The sequence below is a fragment of the Pelodiscus sinensis genome, chromosome 5, assembly GCF_052426305.1.
Source record: "Pelodiscus sinensis isolate ZL-2025 chromosome 5, ASM5242630v1, whole genome shotgun sequence".
NCBI lineage: Eukaryota > Metazoa > Chordata > Testudines > Trionychidae > Pelodiscus > Pelodiscus sinensis.
In genome coordinates, this window is record NC_143056.1 from 130,600,177 (window position 1) to 130,617,974 (window position 17,798).

At 43.0% G+C, this 17,798-nt stretch overlaps 1 protein-coding gene across 5 annotated transcripts in view; it reads left to right on the forward strand.

Moving 5' to 3' along the window:
* Positions 1 to 17,798, forward strand: part of LOC102448644 (E3 ubiquitin-protein ligase rnf213-alpha-like) — a 130,661-nt gene that overhangs the window by 94,151 nt on the left and 18,712 nt on the right. For all 5 annotated transcript variants that reach the window (XM_075928855.2, XM_006120887.5, XM_075928853.2 and 2 more), the window contains 17 exons: positions 817 to 958; positions 1,793 to 1,966; positions 3,905 to 4,038; positions 5,564 to 5,721; positions 6,330 to 6,533; positions 7,626 to 7,819; positions 8,818 to 8,938; positions 9,863 to 9,963; positions 11,295 to 11,468; positions 11,576 to 11,751; positions 12,038 to 12,134; positions 12,228 to 12,342; positions 13,599 to 13,785; positions 15,082 to 15,287; positions 16,660 to 16,761; positions 17,189 to 17,404; positions 17,689 to 17,770. In XM_075928855.2, the coding sequence (XP_075784970.2) occupies positions 817 to 958; positions 1,793 to 1,966; positions 3,905 to 4,038; positions 5,564 to 5,721; positions 6,330 to 6,533; positions 7,626 to 7,819; positions 8,818 to 8,938; positions 9,863 to 9,963; positions 11,295 to 11,468; positions 11,576 to 11,751; positions 12,038 to 12,134; positions 12,228 to 12,342; positions 13,599 to 13,785; positions 15,082 to 15,287; positions 16,660 to 16,761; positions 17,189 to 17,404; positions 17,689 to 17,770 (2,583 nt within the window). The remainder of the gene's footprint in view (positions 1 to 816; positions 959 to 1,792; positions 1,967 to 3,904; positions 4,039 to 5,563; positions 5,722 to 6,329; positions 6,534 to 7,625; positions 7,820 to 8,817; positions 8,939 to 9,862; positions 9,964 to 11,294; positions 11,469 to 11,575; positions 11,752 to 12,037; positions 12,135 to 12,227; positions 12,343 to 13,598; positions 13,786 to 15,081; positions 15,288 to 16,659; positions 16,762 to 17,188; positions 17,405 to 17,688; positions 17,771 to 17,798) is intronic.

Consider the following 17,798-nt stretch of genomic DNA (forward strand, 5'->3'; position numbering starts at 1 on the left):
GGTTCGTGTCACCGGGTACTGCTTCAGCTACCCAGTATGCTTTTCTGTGTAGCTTGTTTCCATGGTCCCTAAAACACAAACAGGGCCAGGCTGTTTCCTTTTCACCACATTCCCTTATTCCTCAGTTCTCCAGCAAACACAACATGATGCAGGGATACTAAGAGGAGACTTCTACACAGCTTCTCGCCTCTGCATGGCTCAGTCTCTGAGCTCTTCCGCACACTTCCTCTTCCTCCCCTTTATATCCTCCCCATTCCTGCTCATTGCCATCAGCCCAGCAATTACCACTCGGGTTTGTCATCACAGAAAGTGCTTAACTGCTCCCAGCTGAGTCTGCAGCCTGTTCTGTGTTGAGAGCATGTTACAGTGATCCAGATGTCTCAGCCAGATGACTGTCCCCAGGTGCAGGCCAAATGCAACTTTCAGCTGTTACATCTCACTTTTTTCCTTGCATCCTTTGTCTAAGAGACTCTTAATTCCAGTGGGAGGGTCAGATTGCCTAGGCCAAAGGAAGTGTTTCACAGAAGACCAATAAGAAATGTTTTTTGAGGAGCTGCTTGGAAAACATTTCAACTTTTTGTCCAGAAACCTAACACCTGAAAACCAAGACTATTTTGGCTCCAAACTGCTGCATTTTTTTAATTTTTGACTGAAAAATGTCAAGGTTTGGGGTTTTCTGACAAAAAATAAAAAAATTGAGGCAAGCAGAAATGTTCTGCCCCACTTTTCATGTTGTTAAAAATACAATTTGCTAGTAAGAAAGTATGGACCAGCCCTACTGTGCGATACAATGATTTATTTTTCTTTTATGGCTAGTTGCTCATCATTTTATGGAAGGGTTGAAAAGGAGAATTTGTCACCTTCTACAAGAACGAGAGGCAGTGAGCCATAAGCCTAGAGAATGGATTTTCCGTCAAGCTCTGTCTAGCGAGTTTATACTTGAAGGCACTTCATTCAGGTAATGTTGTATGTTCTTGTAGAGTTGCATCCTGTTGGCCATTTGAATTTCAAATAGCTCCATTTTTTGGAATACCAAAGGGAAGTGGTACACTTTTATCATGTCACTTAGCACTTCTGTAAAAGAATCAGCTATAACCATGATATGGGTAGTTTAAGAATCTATTTACAAAATTACCCTACGTTATAAATATCCTAATTAATCACAGTGTTGGCAACAAAATCTTAAGTGATTCTTCTGGTCACTTAAAAGGTCTTGTTTGTAATAAGGATGTTAAAATGTGGTTAATTGACTAGTAGACTAGTTGATGGAATTTATATAGACTAATTCATAGGCACTTCCACGTTCCTCCTTTGAAATTTACAAGAGTCCTCTGTGTACAGCCTGGGGTCAGCAGGAAGTACTGCTGACTCTGGGCTGCACATGGTGTGCCTGCTTTGAAATGCATGAGACACCCCGGGGGGCGAGGGAGGGGGCAAATGCTTATCAAATAGTCGACTAATCTTTAACATCTGTAGTATGTAACAGAACAATATTGATCAGCTGTAGGAAATGTGTTGAACCTTTACTTTAGAGTTTGGGAAATTCACATGTATGGTATTCAGCCACTGGAGACAGCTGACTTTGAACCTGCTTTAGAGACATCACCCCGCCAATGCTAAATTTGGTCCATGTTTTGTCCTGTGTGGATGCTTTATTAAGATTGCTTGATATATATCTTAGGACCCAGGCTTGCAAAGCAATCCTCCTTTTACTAGCACACAGAATGGAACGATTGGAGGTGGAACATTGAAGGAATTATTTTATAAGACATTATTTGTCCTTGTTTTTAAGGCATGCAATCTGGATTCATTTGGAAGACATTGTAGCAAACATGTTTGCCCAAATTCTAGCAGTCATTGATGCAAACAACAACTTGGATCACATCTCTCAAGAAACTCCTGTTTCTGATCTCTGGCTCCAGATGCTTAAAGATGAATCATTTCTGAAGATTAAGTATACTAGCAAGTAAGAAACCAATAAACTCTCACAGTTAGATCTGAGTAGAAATCAGTTTCCCTTTCCTACAAAGGGTTTTTGAGATTTCAGGTCTACCCCCATCCTGAACTGGGATGAAAAATTGAAATCCTGAACATTTTGACAAACAGGGCAGCTCCACTACAAGTCACCTCAGTATACATCCGTTCCACACCAGAGCCATTTATTGACTCTTTTAGGAACTGATGCCTTATAAGTCCTCCTGTTCCCCACTCTTAAGTTGTGCAAAAAACCCCAAACAAACACCCTCCTCCCAATTTGCACAAATGGAAGTCAGCCACAAGAAAAAAAACTTCCCGCTTCGAGTTGTTTCACTTAAGTCCAAGTTTTTTGGAACATATCTTGGACTTATAGCGAGGATGGCCTGTAGTCTGAAAACAATCTTGGCTCCATCATAAAATTTAATTTAGATTTTGACCTTTTAAAAAAAAGTATTTTTAATGTAAATTAACTAAAAATGCTAAATGAAAAGCAATTTCAAATTTAAAAAGCTGATTTTTTTATAAAAAATATTAAAACAGGATGTTTTAATGGTTTTGAATTTTTTTTCCAAAAATTGTTCAAATCAAGAAGTTTCTTGAAACTGACCCAGTCACATGGTAATTTTTGAGTGAGGACTAAAGCAAAGTAGGTGTGCGTGTCTTTCGCTTTCTTATCATCCATTACCAGCTCATCTTCTCCATTGAGCAGCACACCCACACCATCCCCAGCTCTTCTCTTCTGTCCGATGTCGCTAGCATCTCTTGGTTGTTGTAACTCATTCCTTGCCTTGGCTTTCCTGATTTTGTCACTGAACTCTTCTTTGGTGACATGTTCCTCCTTCCATTTCCTGTGTGTGTGTCCCTTTAGGATTTTATTTAGCTATAAATCTCTCTGTTAGGATTATTTAATCTGCCCCGTATAATGCAGACCAGAGAATCTCATAACTCCTCTCTGGTTTGTAGTTTCAAGTGATGGGAGCATCCCCTGGGTAAACAGCCCTTTACAGTTAAACATCTATGCTTTATTTCTGAGTTTGTCTAGCTTAAGGCAGTCTCTAACTATCAGAGACCAAGTTGACACCTGAAATGGTGGCAGGTTATCTTCACTTGCTACCGCAGGTTCCTGGTACCTTCCTTGGCATCATCTGGTGCCAAGCACTGTCACACACAGCAGGCTGGGCTAGACATACCTCCTTGCTGATCTACTCTGGCAATGTCGGCATTCCTAGCTGTAGCTTCCAGTCGTAGGGGCTCCATAGTGCTAGTCATTCTTAATACTTAATTACTTGATTGTTTTCAGGTGTATTCAGACTGCTTGATATTGAAATGAGTGCAGTTGGTGATGTAAATTATTCTGCCTGTAATTTTTCTAAGCATGCTTTTCTACCTGTTTCTATGAAAGAATATTTTTGGAAATTCCAGCTGAAATATAAATGGTCAATCCCCGTAAATATGGGCAGGGACTCCTGTCTCAGACTATTATGAAGAACAAGTAGCTGAAAGCCAGTGCTGTCTCCTGGGTGTGACATTTGGGCCAAATATTCTACCATCTGTGCTGTTTCCCTTGTACAACCAATGAAATTGTTTCATACAAATTAGTTATAAAGCATGGGTGGTGATTCATTGAGTTATCTCTGATATCACAATGGTACGGCATAGTTGCAGTGGGGGAGGTCTAGGTTGGATATTAGGAAAAACTATTTCCCTAGGAGGGTGGTGAAGCACTGGGATGGGTTCCCTAGGGAGGTGGTAGAATCTCCATCCCTAGAGGTTTTTAAGTCTTGGCTTGACAAAGCCCTGGCTGGGTTGATTTAGTGGGGGTTGGTCCTGCTTTGGGCAGGGATTTGGACTAGATGACTCCTGAGGTCTCTTCCAACCCAGACTTTGTATAATTTTTATATTATATGCTTGTTTTTAAACACTCAAGGGCCCCTGACACTAAGATTTCTGTGTTATCAATGAGTGAAGACCCCAGCATTTCCGTGCTGTGTCGCTTTCCATTCAGCTGGGTTCTGAAAGCTCGTCTGGACGAGATATGGGCAACAATCCATCGGGTGAAAGGTAATTTCACACTTGCTACATCTATTAAAATTAACTGCAGTGGAAGACAATACAGGACCCATTGCTCTTCTTGCTTTTTCCAGAGTAAATCAAGATCAGGTTTACATTTACAGAAGAGCTACATGGGGAGGGAGATTTCATATCATAGGCCTCATCTCCACTTGCTGCACTGGAGATTGATCTTCTGGCATTCGATTTAGCAGGTCTAGTAAAGACCAGATAAATCAAACACTGAGGGCAGCTCCCAGTTGGTGCCGGTACTCCTCACAGTCACAAGGAGTAAGGAAAGCCAAAGTGAGGGGTTTCTCCTATTATCCTCCCACTGTGAAGATGGTGTCAAGCTCAGATTAAGGTATTCCAGCCACATCTAGAATACCCCTGGCCATAAAGAGTTCTTAAACTAGCAGAGAGAAGCAGAATGAGATACCCTTGTTGGGAGCTGAAGGGAGACAAATTCACACAGGAAAGAAGTCATACATTTTTAACAGGGAGGGAAATTAACCATTGGCACAGCTTACCTATGGATGTGGTGGAGTCTTCTTAACTTGAAATCCTGGTTGTGCGCTTAACTAAATTTTCTTCAAAAATTTAATTCAAAACAGTTTGGAGCCAGAAAAGTTTGAGAAAACTGAAATGTTTCATGAAATGCTGTTGTGTTAGATGAAATTTTGTTAGATAACAAATTGGGGAAAACTGTTTAGAAAATGTCTAAATATCTCATTTCAACTTTTTCAGGATAACGATTTCTATTTTGTTTGTTTCCAAAGGATATTGTTTTAAAGTTTATATATGAAAAATGAAGTACAAAATGGTAAAATCAGAAGAAACCATTTCAAGTGTAGTAAAATTAATAATTTTCATTGACCCAAAATATAACTCAATTTTTGTGAAAATTTTTGAGAATTTGGCTTTTTGTCATGATTTAAAAAAATGCAAAATCTTATTTTTTTTTTCATGTAATAGAAATCCACTTTCTGGCCAGCTCTAGTTTTAACTCAGACAAATGGAAGGATCAAAGAGCATAGGTCACTCTTACCAGATGGTGGACTGTATCCTGGAAATCGGTGACTGGAGAAAGGATGCTGTCGATAGATCTGGGGATCTAGGTCTCTCAGACTGGGTCTCAGACTTGCAGATCAGTGGAGTTCTGTGCTTAATCTAATGCTGCTTAAAGGATTCTTGCTGGTGGGATAAGAGTTCCTCACTGAAGATTTCTCTGTGGGACTGTCTGAGCCTTCTTGTCCTTTGCAATCCCAGTGCTTCATTCCTTGAAAGAGGAGTCACTATTGCTCAACTTACTCACCCTGCTAGAATGACCTAGAACCTCCCCCACCCAACTAGAATGACCTAGAACACTGCATCATAATTCTAACAAGAAGACATTTATAATGGAGAAAAACAGTCTCTCGTATTCCCTCCATACTTGTACTTGCTCTCCAGTCACTGGATATTAGTAATTAACAAACACTATTGATAATGATTTGCTATCATTGAATAAGCCTTTCTTCTTTCTGTGACATTCTAGATTATCCAAAGGACCCTACTGTGGACTCTGCTGAGATGTTTCAAAGCTCTGTTTTGAATATGCCAATGCCAGATGGCAATAGTTCAGAAATGGTTCAGCGTTACACCAGTGATTTTGTGAGAATGGCTTTCCCGGGGCAAGATGTCCAGGTTTATGAGGTAAATGGGTATCTGCAGAAAGGCACATTTAAATACCGTCAGGATGGGTGGATTACCAATGGTGCAGTAGGTAAATTAGACTTTTTCACGAAAAAAAAAATAGGGCCAGATCTCTAAGTGGTGTAAATTGGCCCTCACTGAATTTGAGTCCATGGAGGCAGATCCCTGTGGGGGTTAATCAACTGTAGCACAGTTGGAATCAGTGGACCAGAAGACGCAGAAAGTGTCCGATATCGTCAAAAAAAATCTCAATTTTTGTACCTTTTTTTAAATAAAAAAGATGGAACCTGAGTTTTATGGACAAAAGTTTTTGGTGTTTGATTTTTAACAGTCAAAATTTTCTCACAAAGATACAACCATTTCCTGTCCAGCTCTGTTTTTTCGATAAACCCACTTTACTGAAATACTGTTCTTGCTCTTACATTATTTCAAAGTGCTCACAACTGCACTTCAACATTTTTTGACTGGCGTTAGAATCAGTGTTGATGAAAATTTCATACATCTTTTGTTAAGCACGGCAACAACTGAGAATTTAATTCTATGGGTCAGCCACTAGCCTTGTAGTTGATGATGAGTAGAAATAATAAAAGTTTTTATTTTGTCACCAGATTTTGTCAAATGTTCTCATAACTGGTGCACAACGGCTCTGCGCCTTTTTGGCAAATGAGGATGTGAGATTTTCAGTGATCTGGCTGCACATTGAATATTTCTACCTACAAGAGAATTACCAGCTGTTCATTGACTTAGTAAAGAACGAGGAGACTTTAGCCAATGAGCTGCAGAAAGTTTATAATGAAGACACAACTAAAATGGTGAGCAAGGTTCTATTAAAAAAAAGTTTCAACCTCTGATTGTAAATGAGGAGTCATCATCGAAAGGGTGTGTTTCAGCTGGATCCCATGATCACTGCCTTTTGGACCTACGCTATAGGACATTTTTATTGATGTTTTGGAAGAAAACACAAAATCATCACTGATAAAGTTTGCAGCTGACCCAAAAATTGGGAGAGTGGTAAAAAATGATGAGAACAGTCACTGATGTTAAGTGATCTAGGTCACTTGATAAGCTAGGTGCAAGAAAACCAAATGCATTTGAATAAGGCTAAATATATATGGAGGGGAACAAGGACTATACCCCTCATACTTACAGGAGCAGGGACTCTAATCTAGGAGACAGGGATTGCAAATAAGATCTGAGAGTCATGGTGGTTAATTAGCTGACCATGAGCTCCCAGTGCCAAGCGGTGGACTAACATGATCCTGGGGAATCTGCAGTAGGAGTAAGAAGGTCGCATTACCTCTGTATTTGGCACTGGTGTGCCTGCAGCTGGAATCTTGTGTCCGGTTCTGGTACTCACATTTCCAGAGGGATACTGATAAACTGGAGAGGGGTTCAGAGAAGAGCTGCGAGAATGATGACAGGATTCGGAACCTGCCTCATAGTGACAGACTCAAGGAGCTCAACCTATTTAGCTTAACAAAGAGAAAACTAAGGAGTGAGTTTAAAAAAAAAAAGCTCTTTAAAATGACTTATACCGGCCACAGACCTGTCCATAATAACAAGCCAAACCAGGTTAAATCCAAGGCAGCTGGCTATGTAACATGCTGGCACGCTCTGACTGTCTCAGCTGCTGCTCCTGTCTTGCCATTAATAGGGTTATCTCTTCAGTTCAGATGGTCGGGGCCTTCATCGCTGATGCTTAACCACCAGAGCTCAGTCCCTGCTGATGACCGTGTGTGTGCGTACACACGTCATTCCTTCATAACCTACTCCAGTTCTGTTGCTGCAACACTTCTGCAAGCGATAGTCCTGCCCTGTCATTTTACTTCCTTTGCCCCCCCCATCCTGTATCACAAGGGCTAGTCCTGAAACCTCACCTCATTTGTTTTTAAATATCAATTCAGTTTGTAGCTCTTGATGCTGTGAGCATCCTCCTGAAGCAGCTGCAGCCCACAGAGAAGGTGCTTCTGCCGTTCAACGCCTGCCTGAGCTGGCTGAAGAGGATCAAATGCATTAAGCACACGCTGGAGCTGATCATGTTGGACGATTACCAGATGAGATTTTACCAAAACAAAGGGGAATTATTGAAAAGCGTATTGTAAGTGGTAGCACCCCCCCTCAAAATCATGTATTTTAAAGAATATAAACTTTAAAAAAATATGCAATACTCAAAACCTTTCTCTGAAAACTTTTTTCCCCAAGCAAAGAGACGGGTTTTCCTTTAAACTTTTTTTTTTCCGACAGTGTCCGATTTCCTTAGAATTTTCCAAATTTATCTTGAAAACCTTGAAATTTAAACATTTTCCAGCAGTTTCCATATGGAAATTATAAAAAAAAATTACATATTTTTTTACCCAAAACTTCAGTTACTGCAAATATTTTGCACTTTGTTTTTTCAATGAAAAGTCATCCTTTTCCATGGAGCGGGAAATACTCACCAGGGAGGGCAAAGAGCTATTGAAGCAAATGGACAGTGCTGGCACAAGAAAAAAGGGGATAAACTGAACATGGCTGAATTTAGACTGGAAATGAGAAGGTTTCAAGTTATCAGAGGGAGGAAGGTTCTGGAAGAGCCCTAAAAGGAGCGGGGGAGAGGGAAGGGCAAACACCCTAACTCGTTGGAAGATGAAGCTTGATACGTTTATGAACAGGATTATCTGACGGGTTTGCCAGTGGCAGCAGAGACTAGACTTCATGCCCCATGTTGTCCCTTCCAGTTCATGTTCCTTTTAAAACCTCAGCTGTTACTCCTTCATGGCTCTTTCTTCAGAGCTTGTTCTGTCAACCAAGGAAGAGCAAATCCCCTCAGAAATTCGGCCTGGCCCATAATTCCATGGAGGCTTTACTCACTTTACACGGGTAGCAGAGGAAAGCACAAAACATTTTCCCCCTTTGATTCCTCTTGTATTCCCTTCCCCTTCTTTTTGTAATTTGCCTTCAGCAGCCCTGACTGCAAGCCATCAGATGCTGGGGTTTTTGTGAGCCAAGGGACCTGTTTACATGCTCAGTTCCTATATCCGGGTGGCTAGATTTGTCCAGAGATGTGGGGAAGAATTATTTTTCCCAGCAGAGAAAGCAGTTCTGTTTCTTTTCCAGACACCAGTGGAATTGCACCAACATTGTCTATCTGCTCATCGATCACCTGCTACACGATGAAACGAACATGGACGAGAAACTGCTAAAGCTTGTTATGAAGCAGTTTGTCTTTCTCTGGAATGTAGGTTTATAAAAGAGCACCTCCTTGCTTTTCTGAGTGTGCATGGAATGAGAGGCTATGGCCCAAGGCCCCAGCAGTGTTAGGAAGGAGGACATCTGGGAGAAATTTTTCACATAAAATGTTTTGATTTTTAATATTTTTGGTAATAGATTATACCGAATATGTGGCTATTGCCGTGTAAAATACTATTTCCATGCTTCAAGATTTTAGTTTTCTCACAAAAACAGAGGTTTTTTTGAAGAACACAGACAAAGTTCATTAAAGTTTTTGTTGATGGAAAACTGGGTTATTGACAAAACAATAGGCTTTGACCAGTCTTCCTCAGCTGATGTGCTCAGCAATGGATATGTGTGCATAATGTTGGGAACCCAAGTTTGCAAAGTTAGGGTTCAGGTCCCTCTGAAAACCTTTGCATCCTTAATTCAGCCCTGGTGTTTCTGCGCTATGGTACAGACTTTAATTACATGATCATGTGCCATGTATTTTCTCAGACTCCTGCCTCCTCCTATGCACAAGATGAACAGTGAATGAGGAGAATGCTTAAGGCTCTGGGCTGAGACTCAGGAGACCTGGAATCTAGTCTGTGCTCTCCCACAGATTTCCTGTGTGATGTTATACAATGCTAGAGGCTGCATGCACTAAAGGGGCAGAGTATCAGAGGGGTAGTCATGTTAGTCTGAATCTGCAAAAGCGACGAGGAGTCCTGTGGCACCTTATAGACTAACGGAAGTGTTGGAACATAAGCTTTCGTGGGCAAAGACCCACGTCTTCAGATGCATGTGGGGGAAGAGTTAAGGTTGAATGGGCAATCTTGATTCTGGAATATCCTAAATTTTGAATTCTTGCTTTTCTGAATGTAATTTTTTTAACACTTCTTTTGTCATATAGAATGTAAAGAAACTGACTGTGCTTTATTTTCTGTAGTTACTGGTCAAAATTGAAGACCATAAACCAGCAAAGATTTTCGAAGTTGTGACAAAAGTGCTGAAGAGATGCAACAACAACGCTGCCACCATTTATCTTGTGTAAGTCGAGCAATCAAGCAAAAATGATCTTTGTGGGTAAATTTTCAACAAGGGCATTTTTGTCAAGCAATGTGTCTGTTAATTATGTTTGCAAGTTAGTTTATCTCCTGGCAATATTTTTGGTACTGTGGCATGCCTAACTCATCACTCAGTGCTCTGCCCAAATATATGCAAACATTTTGCCTTCTGTACCATGGGTGGGAATGATTCCCCCTCCCCTAAGCACCCTCCTATGGTGTGGCACTTCTGTTGGGCCCCTTGGACTCCTCAACAGGCTCCCGTCCCTCAAAAACATTCCTCCTTGGGGCCAATTTATTTTAAAAATCTCATGCAAAGAAGCCAAAACAAGAATCCCAAAAAATCATCCATAGCTTGCAGCACATCTAGCCCCTATAATCCCATGACATCAGATAGCACCAATCTCTGGTGTCTTACACCACACCGGGGCTTTGTCAGTCCTCTCCTGTCCTTCTACCACCTGGTGCATGGGCTTATCTAGCCCCCAGCTTACTGGGATCTGGCCCCAGTGAGCCTCGGTGATCCCACCTCAGGGACTGGACCGCAAGTGTCAGCAGCCCTGAGCCTTGACACCCTCCCCGCATCATGGGGTTGGATCTTGAGCACCAGCAACCTTCAAGCCAAGCCAGTGAGGGGTTTTCTCTTTGTTGGGAGCCAGGCCAGGGAGGTGCCCGGTTTGTTGTTTTGCTTCTCACTGGTGTGTAGTCCCCAACCAGAAAAGGGTTCCCCACTCCTTCTATCAGGAAAGCCATGGCAGCCTTCTGGGTGGAATGGGGTCCTGCTCTTCCCAGAGGCAAACCCCACCCCTACTCCCCCAGCCTTTCTGCTGGGAGAGAGTCCTCACTGGGAAGCACCCATCACTCCTCCTTTTATGCTGCCTTTCCCCACCTTTGCTGGGTGGTGATGTCAGTGGGTAAGCCCCTCCACTGCTCCCCTGGCCTTCAGCCCTCTGGCTCTGCCGCTCAGGCCTGGGAGGTCAGCCAGTGAACCTGTCTGCTTCCTCTGCCTTCAGCCTTTCCCCAGGAGCCTCCTCCCATTTCCTTCAGGGTCTTCTCTGTCCCTGCTCCTCCCTCATCCTTTGGAGCCCCAAGGGCTGCTCTGCCTTTTAATTGGCCAAACTGGAAGCACCTCTTCTGGCAGAGCCAATAGCATCTGCTTCACTTAAAGGAGCCAGCCACCCTCTGACAATCAGTTAGGTAAATTGCCATGGAGCTTGGGTCCAGCTCTGCATGTCTGTCCTTCCTTCTTCCCTCTCCGTCTGTCTGGAGAATCAGACCCTGTGAATTGCATCTTGCTTTTGCTGTGTCTTTCAGGAAGGGTGTGAACGAGTGCAAAAGCTGCCAGAAGGAGATCACTGACCCAGCTGAGCTGCCCTGTGGTCACATTTTCTGCACCCAGTGCATTCTGGAGTGGAACATCAGGCAGTGCAAGATCTGCAAGGAGAGCATCCCCGAGAATTACACACCCACCGCCTCCCAGATCACCAGGTATTGTGCGGTCACCACAATATTTATTTAGCTTCAGCCATCCTGATTCTGTCTGTGATGTGTGTTAAAATAGTGACATTTAAAAAAAAATCTTTTTCTCCCTCTAGGGAGGCAGTTGCAAGTCACAACAAATTCAGGAGAAAGTGCAACTCGTTCTTTGTGGAGTTTGTCGGTAGCTACTGTTTTGGGGACCAAATCCCCCCATCTGCAGAGATCATCGAACAGCTGATTAAATTTGTGGCCTGCAAACCATCTAACCCAGACCATCAGGAGGTTAGAAAGGGTGAGTGATATGTGTCACACAGGAACGGCTCGGTCCCAGTTGTTCAGATATCCTGAGTCAGGCCCCCAAACACATGAGGGTGACTTTAAAATCATGAGATAACAAGTCAAACAATAAATATGAGGGGGGGTTATTTGTCTTCTGGTTTTGGAGCATTTAGGGCCCAATGACACCTGCTGTGGATTTGGGTCATTGTCTTCAGTATAGCTGCAGCTGATTCACACCAGCTGGGGTCTGGTCTCATGCTCAGAAAAAAAAATTAATCCATTCTACTCTTTGGTTGAAGTGTACAAGCCAACAAGCGACTTGTCGCCCTTTGAAGAGTGCATGGATCCGAGTCCTACTGTCAAGTCTTCCCTTTTGAAAATGCTGCTCCGTTGCAGGTAGGCTCCAGTACTTCCTAGATTAATTATATTTCACTCCCAGATCTACGCTGGGTATACATAGTTTTCTAAGGGATGTCCATTCCCTCCTAGACTGGCCGATGTGAAGGAGCACCTGGAAGGCTATCTCTCCAGGATGGAGGAAATGCTAACCTTAAATCAAAGCAGCCGTGATGATTTCTATTTCATGGTCGTGCGCTGCTTTGAGGTGAGTCACACCAGTGGGGTAAGAAAGTGGGTCTTTGCCCTAGAATGCTTAGGCCCAAATAAATCTATTAGGTGCCGCATGATTCATTGTTACTTTTGTGTGTACACAAAATGACATCAATAATAATTTCATTAAAAGAATGTTTAAGGTTGCAATGTCAAGTACTCCAGTATTAGGAAGAGCAAAAATTAAGGTTACCTGTATAATCTTCACTTGTTCACCATGTGCTCTGGCAGGTGCATTGTGATTGAGTCTGCAGTTACATAGTCACATGCTCTTTTCTCCATCAAGACCCTGCCTCAATCAATGAAGGAATAGTCAATATATTTCTTCTTTATTTATTTATATTAATGTAGCACCTAAAAGACTAATCCTAGACCACAATCCCATTGTGCTCAGTGCTGTACAAACCTGTGTGGCCCCACCTTATTCTCTGCACACCATCCGAACCCTGCCCTGAATACAGAAGCATTAACTCATTAGGGTATCCGCATGCTTCACATATGAACAAATTCATCTTCAAGACACTCCTCTGAGATTAGATGAACCAAGATGCAGAGACATTCCCAACAAATTGTCAAAAGTTCCACTAATTTTGGGTGCCCAATTTTTGATCCTTAGGGCCTGACTGTCAGCGCACTGAGCATTTTGTACGTTCACAGCACAGCTCCTGTAGGCCTCAGCTTTAGCCATGACAAACATGTCAGTCCCAGGTATCTCACACTGGGCACTCAGAAAAGGAGAAACACACCATTAATAGCCAGTTCTCCTGTTTTCAGAAATAATTTTGGTATTTAGGAGCTTAAATCTCACTGAGTTTCAAAGAGACTTAGGAGGAAATTTTCACCAGTGCCTAAGTCACTTAGGAACCCAAGTCCCATAAACATTTAGTGACTTTCAACTTCTAAATCACTACAGTCCTTTTGAAAATTTTACCCATAGGGTCTTAGAAGCTAGGAAGCAAGGAGAGGGGAAGGGACAGAGAGGGGCAGAAGATGTGGAGGGATAGAACCTAAGGTGGGGAGGAGGGTCAGGGGAGAGAGACAGGAGGTTTTACAATGTTATTTTTAATCAGTGTTTCAAAATGACCAGAATAAATTTCTTTTTTGTAGCCAATAAGGTTAATGTATGGTTGGGGGCAGGGGAAGGGGCAGTTGAGTCACTAAAAAACCTGCCCAATGGACTGCATCCCCTTTACACAAAAGAACGGTCTGTTCACTACTGTACATTTAACAAAAACTCTCTCTCTTGAACAGGATTCTATGTATTCCTCCTTTCAAGAAGATGCCAGGCAGAATTCAGAGCAGTTCCTCTCCACTGCCGATCTGTCTGCTCCCAGCTCCGCTACCACCACCAGCATTGAAAACCTGCAGATGATTGCCAAGCTCCGTCTCGCCATCAGTAACGTCGCAGCCGTGCTTGGCGGCACAGAGCTGCTGGGTGGTAAGTGGAGTTTCTAATTGTCTTCCAGTCATGCTGGACAACAGGGAAGAGTGGGAAGAAACCCATATAGCTCTGTGTTGTTTGCTCCAAAGGTTGGGTTTTTTCTGAGTAATTTCTAGGGCTGATGGAAACATTTTTAGCTGAACCAGTTTTCCGTTAGAAATGCTGTTGCATCCGAGCAGAAATGTTTTGTGGGAACTTTTGGATAAACATTTTGATGGAATTTTCAACAGAAATTTGAAAATTTGAAATGGAATATTTTATTTTATTTGTTTCTTTTTCATTTAGTTTCATTTTGACTTTTACCTTTTGTTTTAACTTTATTATTTCAGTTCGTTTTTCTCAGTCTGATCTCCAGCAGAGCACAGGCCAGAGAAGCTCTCGAAGGGTATGTCTACACTTGCAGCCTAATTTGAAATAGGGCTGCAAAAGTAGGCATTTGAAATTGCAACTCAAGCCCAGGATTTAAATATCCCACACTTGATTTGCATCTTCCCGGCCGGGCACCATTTTTTGAAATTGACAAGCCCGGAATAACTGCCTGCGCCTACATGCGGAAGTGAAATGAGCATTCGAAATAAAGCCCTATTTCAAAATACCTGTTAAACTTCATTGCAGGAGGAATAACAGGTATTTCGAAATAGGGCTTTATTTCGAATGTCTGTTTCATTGCCACGTGTAGACGCGGGCAGTTATTCCGGGCTTGTCAATTTCAAAAAATGACGCCCAGCCAGGAAGATGCAAATCAATCATGGGATATTTAAATCCCGGGCTTGATTTGCAATTTCGAATGCCTACATTTGCAGCCCTATTTCAAATTAGGCTGCAAGTGTAGACATAGCCTAAGATAATTCCTTGGTCAGAGCTTTTAGAAAACATCCACTGTTGGTTTACAGGATTATATGGGAGGCTGGACACAAAGTGCCCTTTTGACCTTAAAATCAATGACTCTATACAAGTGTCTGACCTCTCTAAATGCTGTTGGCTCTATCAGACCAAACTCACTGTTCCCACAAAAGTAATGGTGGCCCCATTTAGTCCTACAGGAGGAATTTTATCCATGAAGCAATTTTCCACTGGGAGGTGCTATTGCATTTTGCCTCTGTAAATCTTCACTTCAGTCCTTACATTAACCCTTCTTTCTTGACCTTCTCCTTTTTCTCCACTTTTATTTTAAATATTATGGTAACTCTACAGCCAGGATGTCATTGAGTGTGTGGTCAGAACAATGGTGGTGAGAGGCAGCTATGTTGCATTGGTTTGGGGCTAACACAGATCTCTGCTTTGCAACTGCAGAGGAGAATACAGGGGCCAGCGCTGAAATTGCAGAGATACAGGTCCAGCTTGTGAATTCCATGAAAAATCTGGTTCAAAAGGCCCAGACGCCGTGGCCTCAAATATTCCTTATTAGAAATCTTTGTAATTTCTATGGGCTGAACATGATGCAGAAGATTCTTCGGCGAGAGCAGTGGATTTTACCCAGAGGAATTGAGACTTCACAGGTAAACAGCTTCCAAAGGCAACAGAATTTTATGTTTAGAGAAATAGTGTGAATGGTTTGCACCTTTTTTCAAGGGGATGGTTAATTTAAGAACATCTGTATTCATCTGAGAGCATTTTGTCCTTGGTGAGCAAAAACTGCACTAACCCACAGGCTGAATCTACACTGGCATGATTTTGCACAAATACTTTTAACGGAAAAGCTTGTGCCTTTGCGCAAGAGATGTGCTTTTGCACAAAAGCATCCATGCCAGTGTAGATGCTCTCTTGCGCAAGAAAGCTCTGATGGTCATTTTAGCCATCGGGCTTTCTTCTGCAAGCAATTAACGTTGTATTCTTGCGCAAGAGGGCTTATCCCTGAGCGGGAGCATCAGAATATTTGCACAAGAGCCACTGATTTTGTACATTACAAAGTCAGTGTTCTTGCGCAAATACTCACGGCCAGTGTAGACAGGTGGCAAGATTTTGAATCTTGCCAATGTAGACACAGCCACAGAGTTTGGGAGACAGTCTTGTTGCGCTTAGGGTTTTACTTGCAGAATTAGTTAGACTGAGAGCTCTTTGTGGCAGGGACTGTCTCTCGGTACATGTCTGTGCGGTGCCTCACACAATGAGACACTGGTCTCCGTTACTGTGGGCAGGTTTATACTTAAAACCCAGCACTGGCCCCACTGCAGTGCTTTAATGAAGATACTCTATGCTGGTGTAGTTAATCCACCTCCCCGACAGGTGGTAGTGACATCTCTTGGAAAGGGTCTCCCGCTTGCTGACATAACTCTGTCTAAGTGGGGATTTGTTTGCCAGAACTATGTCGCTCAGTGATGTCAGTCATTGCAGCATCTGGCACTACGGGCCCCAGTCTAGACACTGCCATAATAAATTATGAAACAATACATAAGAATAATAATCAATAATAAAACACATGAAAAACATTTATTAGCCTTCCAATGAAACTGCTCTGACGGGATTCTTTAGCTCCCTCTTGATGTAAAACGACAAGCCTTAACTAAGGCTATGTTTAGACTGCAGCACTTTTCCGGGATGCCGGCAGTATCCCAAAAAAGCAATGCCATATCCAAGGAACGCATCCGCTTTTCCAAAAATGTTTTTCAGAAAAGCGGATGCGTTCTTTCGGCATCCCTGTAAACCTTGTTTTACGAGGAAGAAGGGATGGTTCGAAAGAGGAGGCTTTTCCGAAATTTGGTGCCATGTAGACGTGCCGAATTTCGGAAAAGTCTCTTCTGACAGAAAAGCAGAAAAAGATACACAAATTGTCATTTGCAATTTGCGTATCTTTTTCCGACTTACCTTTGTGTATAGACATAGCCTATGACATAAACAGCTTCTTTATAACAAAAGTGTTTCTTTCCCTAGGACATGCAAATCGGCTCCAATACTCTGCTGATGCTCGTGACTCTAGACAGGGCAAGAGGCCACATTAAAAACACAGACTCCGAAGGAGCCCAGCAGCTAACAGTGAGTGTCTATTTTAATAGGACATGGCTCGGTGATTCTGTCTGGGTCAAATTCACCCCAGTGCAGGGAGCCACAGTATTTGCACCTGCTTAGGATCTGCCACATAGCACCTGAATGGGACTTAATTCATGTCTGACAGTTATAGGGAATGTGCCTTTAAGGTCTGAGCTGCCCAGACACCGGGTCAGGTGGGGTGCTGTGACTCTCCTGTTATTTAGAACCAGGCATAGAACAAAGCAGATCTCTTTGCAGGCTTGTATGCTCTGAGCAGTCACCTCACACCTCACCTTTGCCTTGGGCTGGCTCCTCTGCACAGGGGTGAATCTCACCCTGATAATGAAACGCGCCAAAGATCAGGCTGGCCTGCTGGAGTGAAATGGGCGAAGTGGAGCCCATCAGACCCTCTGTTCTATTTGCTTGCCGGTAGATCATCACAAAGCACATGGAGAGGCTCCTGCAGGCACCGCCACCCTCAGAAGAATCCGAGGAGAACAAATTGGAAAAGCTCATGAGTGATGTTGGCAGCCACGAAAACGCAGCCTTGCTGGAAGTGGTGCTGCACACGGCTCTCACGCTGGCCCTGTCCCAGAACCCGCTCACCGAGCTCTTCAGAGCCATCTGCTTCCAGCCCAGTGCTGTCCAGGTGAATCTGAAGCAGAGAGAGCGCATCCCTCCTCAGCCCCTGCCGCTCTGTGAAGTCCGTTCCCTGCCCCCTTTGCACCACCTGCCAAGACCGAGCACCCACCGGGGGCCATTTCTGTCTGTCCAGCTGCTTTTGGGGTAGAGAGAACTTATGATCTGCCCCTGTAAATTCATGAAGTGGCCCCCCTGTGAAAATGATTGCCCACCCCATTCTAGCCACAACCCCCTCATTCCGCTCTGCCCCGGTGCTGTAGTAAAGGTGCCTAACTCTGGTTTGTTTACAAGGGGACCTACCTTCCCACCATGCCGAGCGACGTGCTCTTTGACGTGACGAATTGGAAAATCACTAGTGAAGAGAAACTCTGGAGTAAGTCTCAGAAAAACTTTATAGCGCT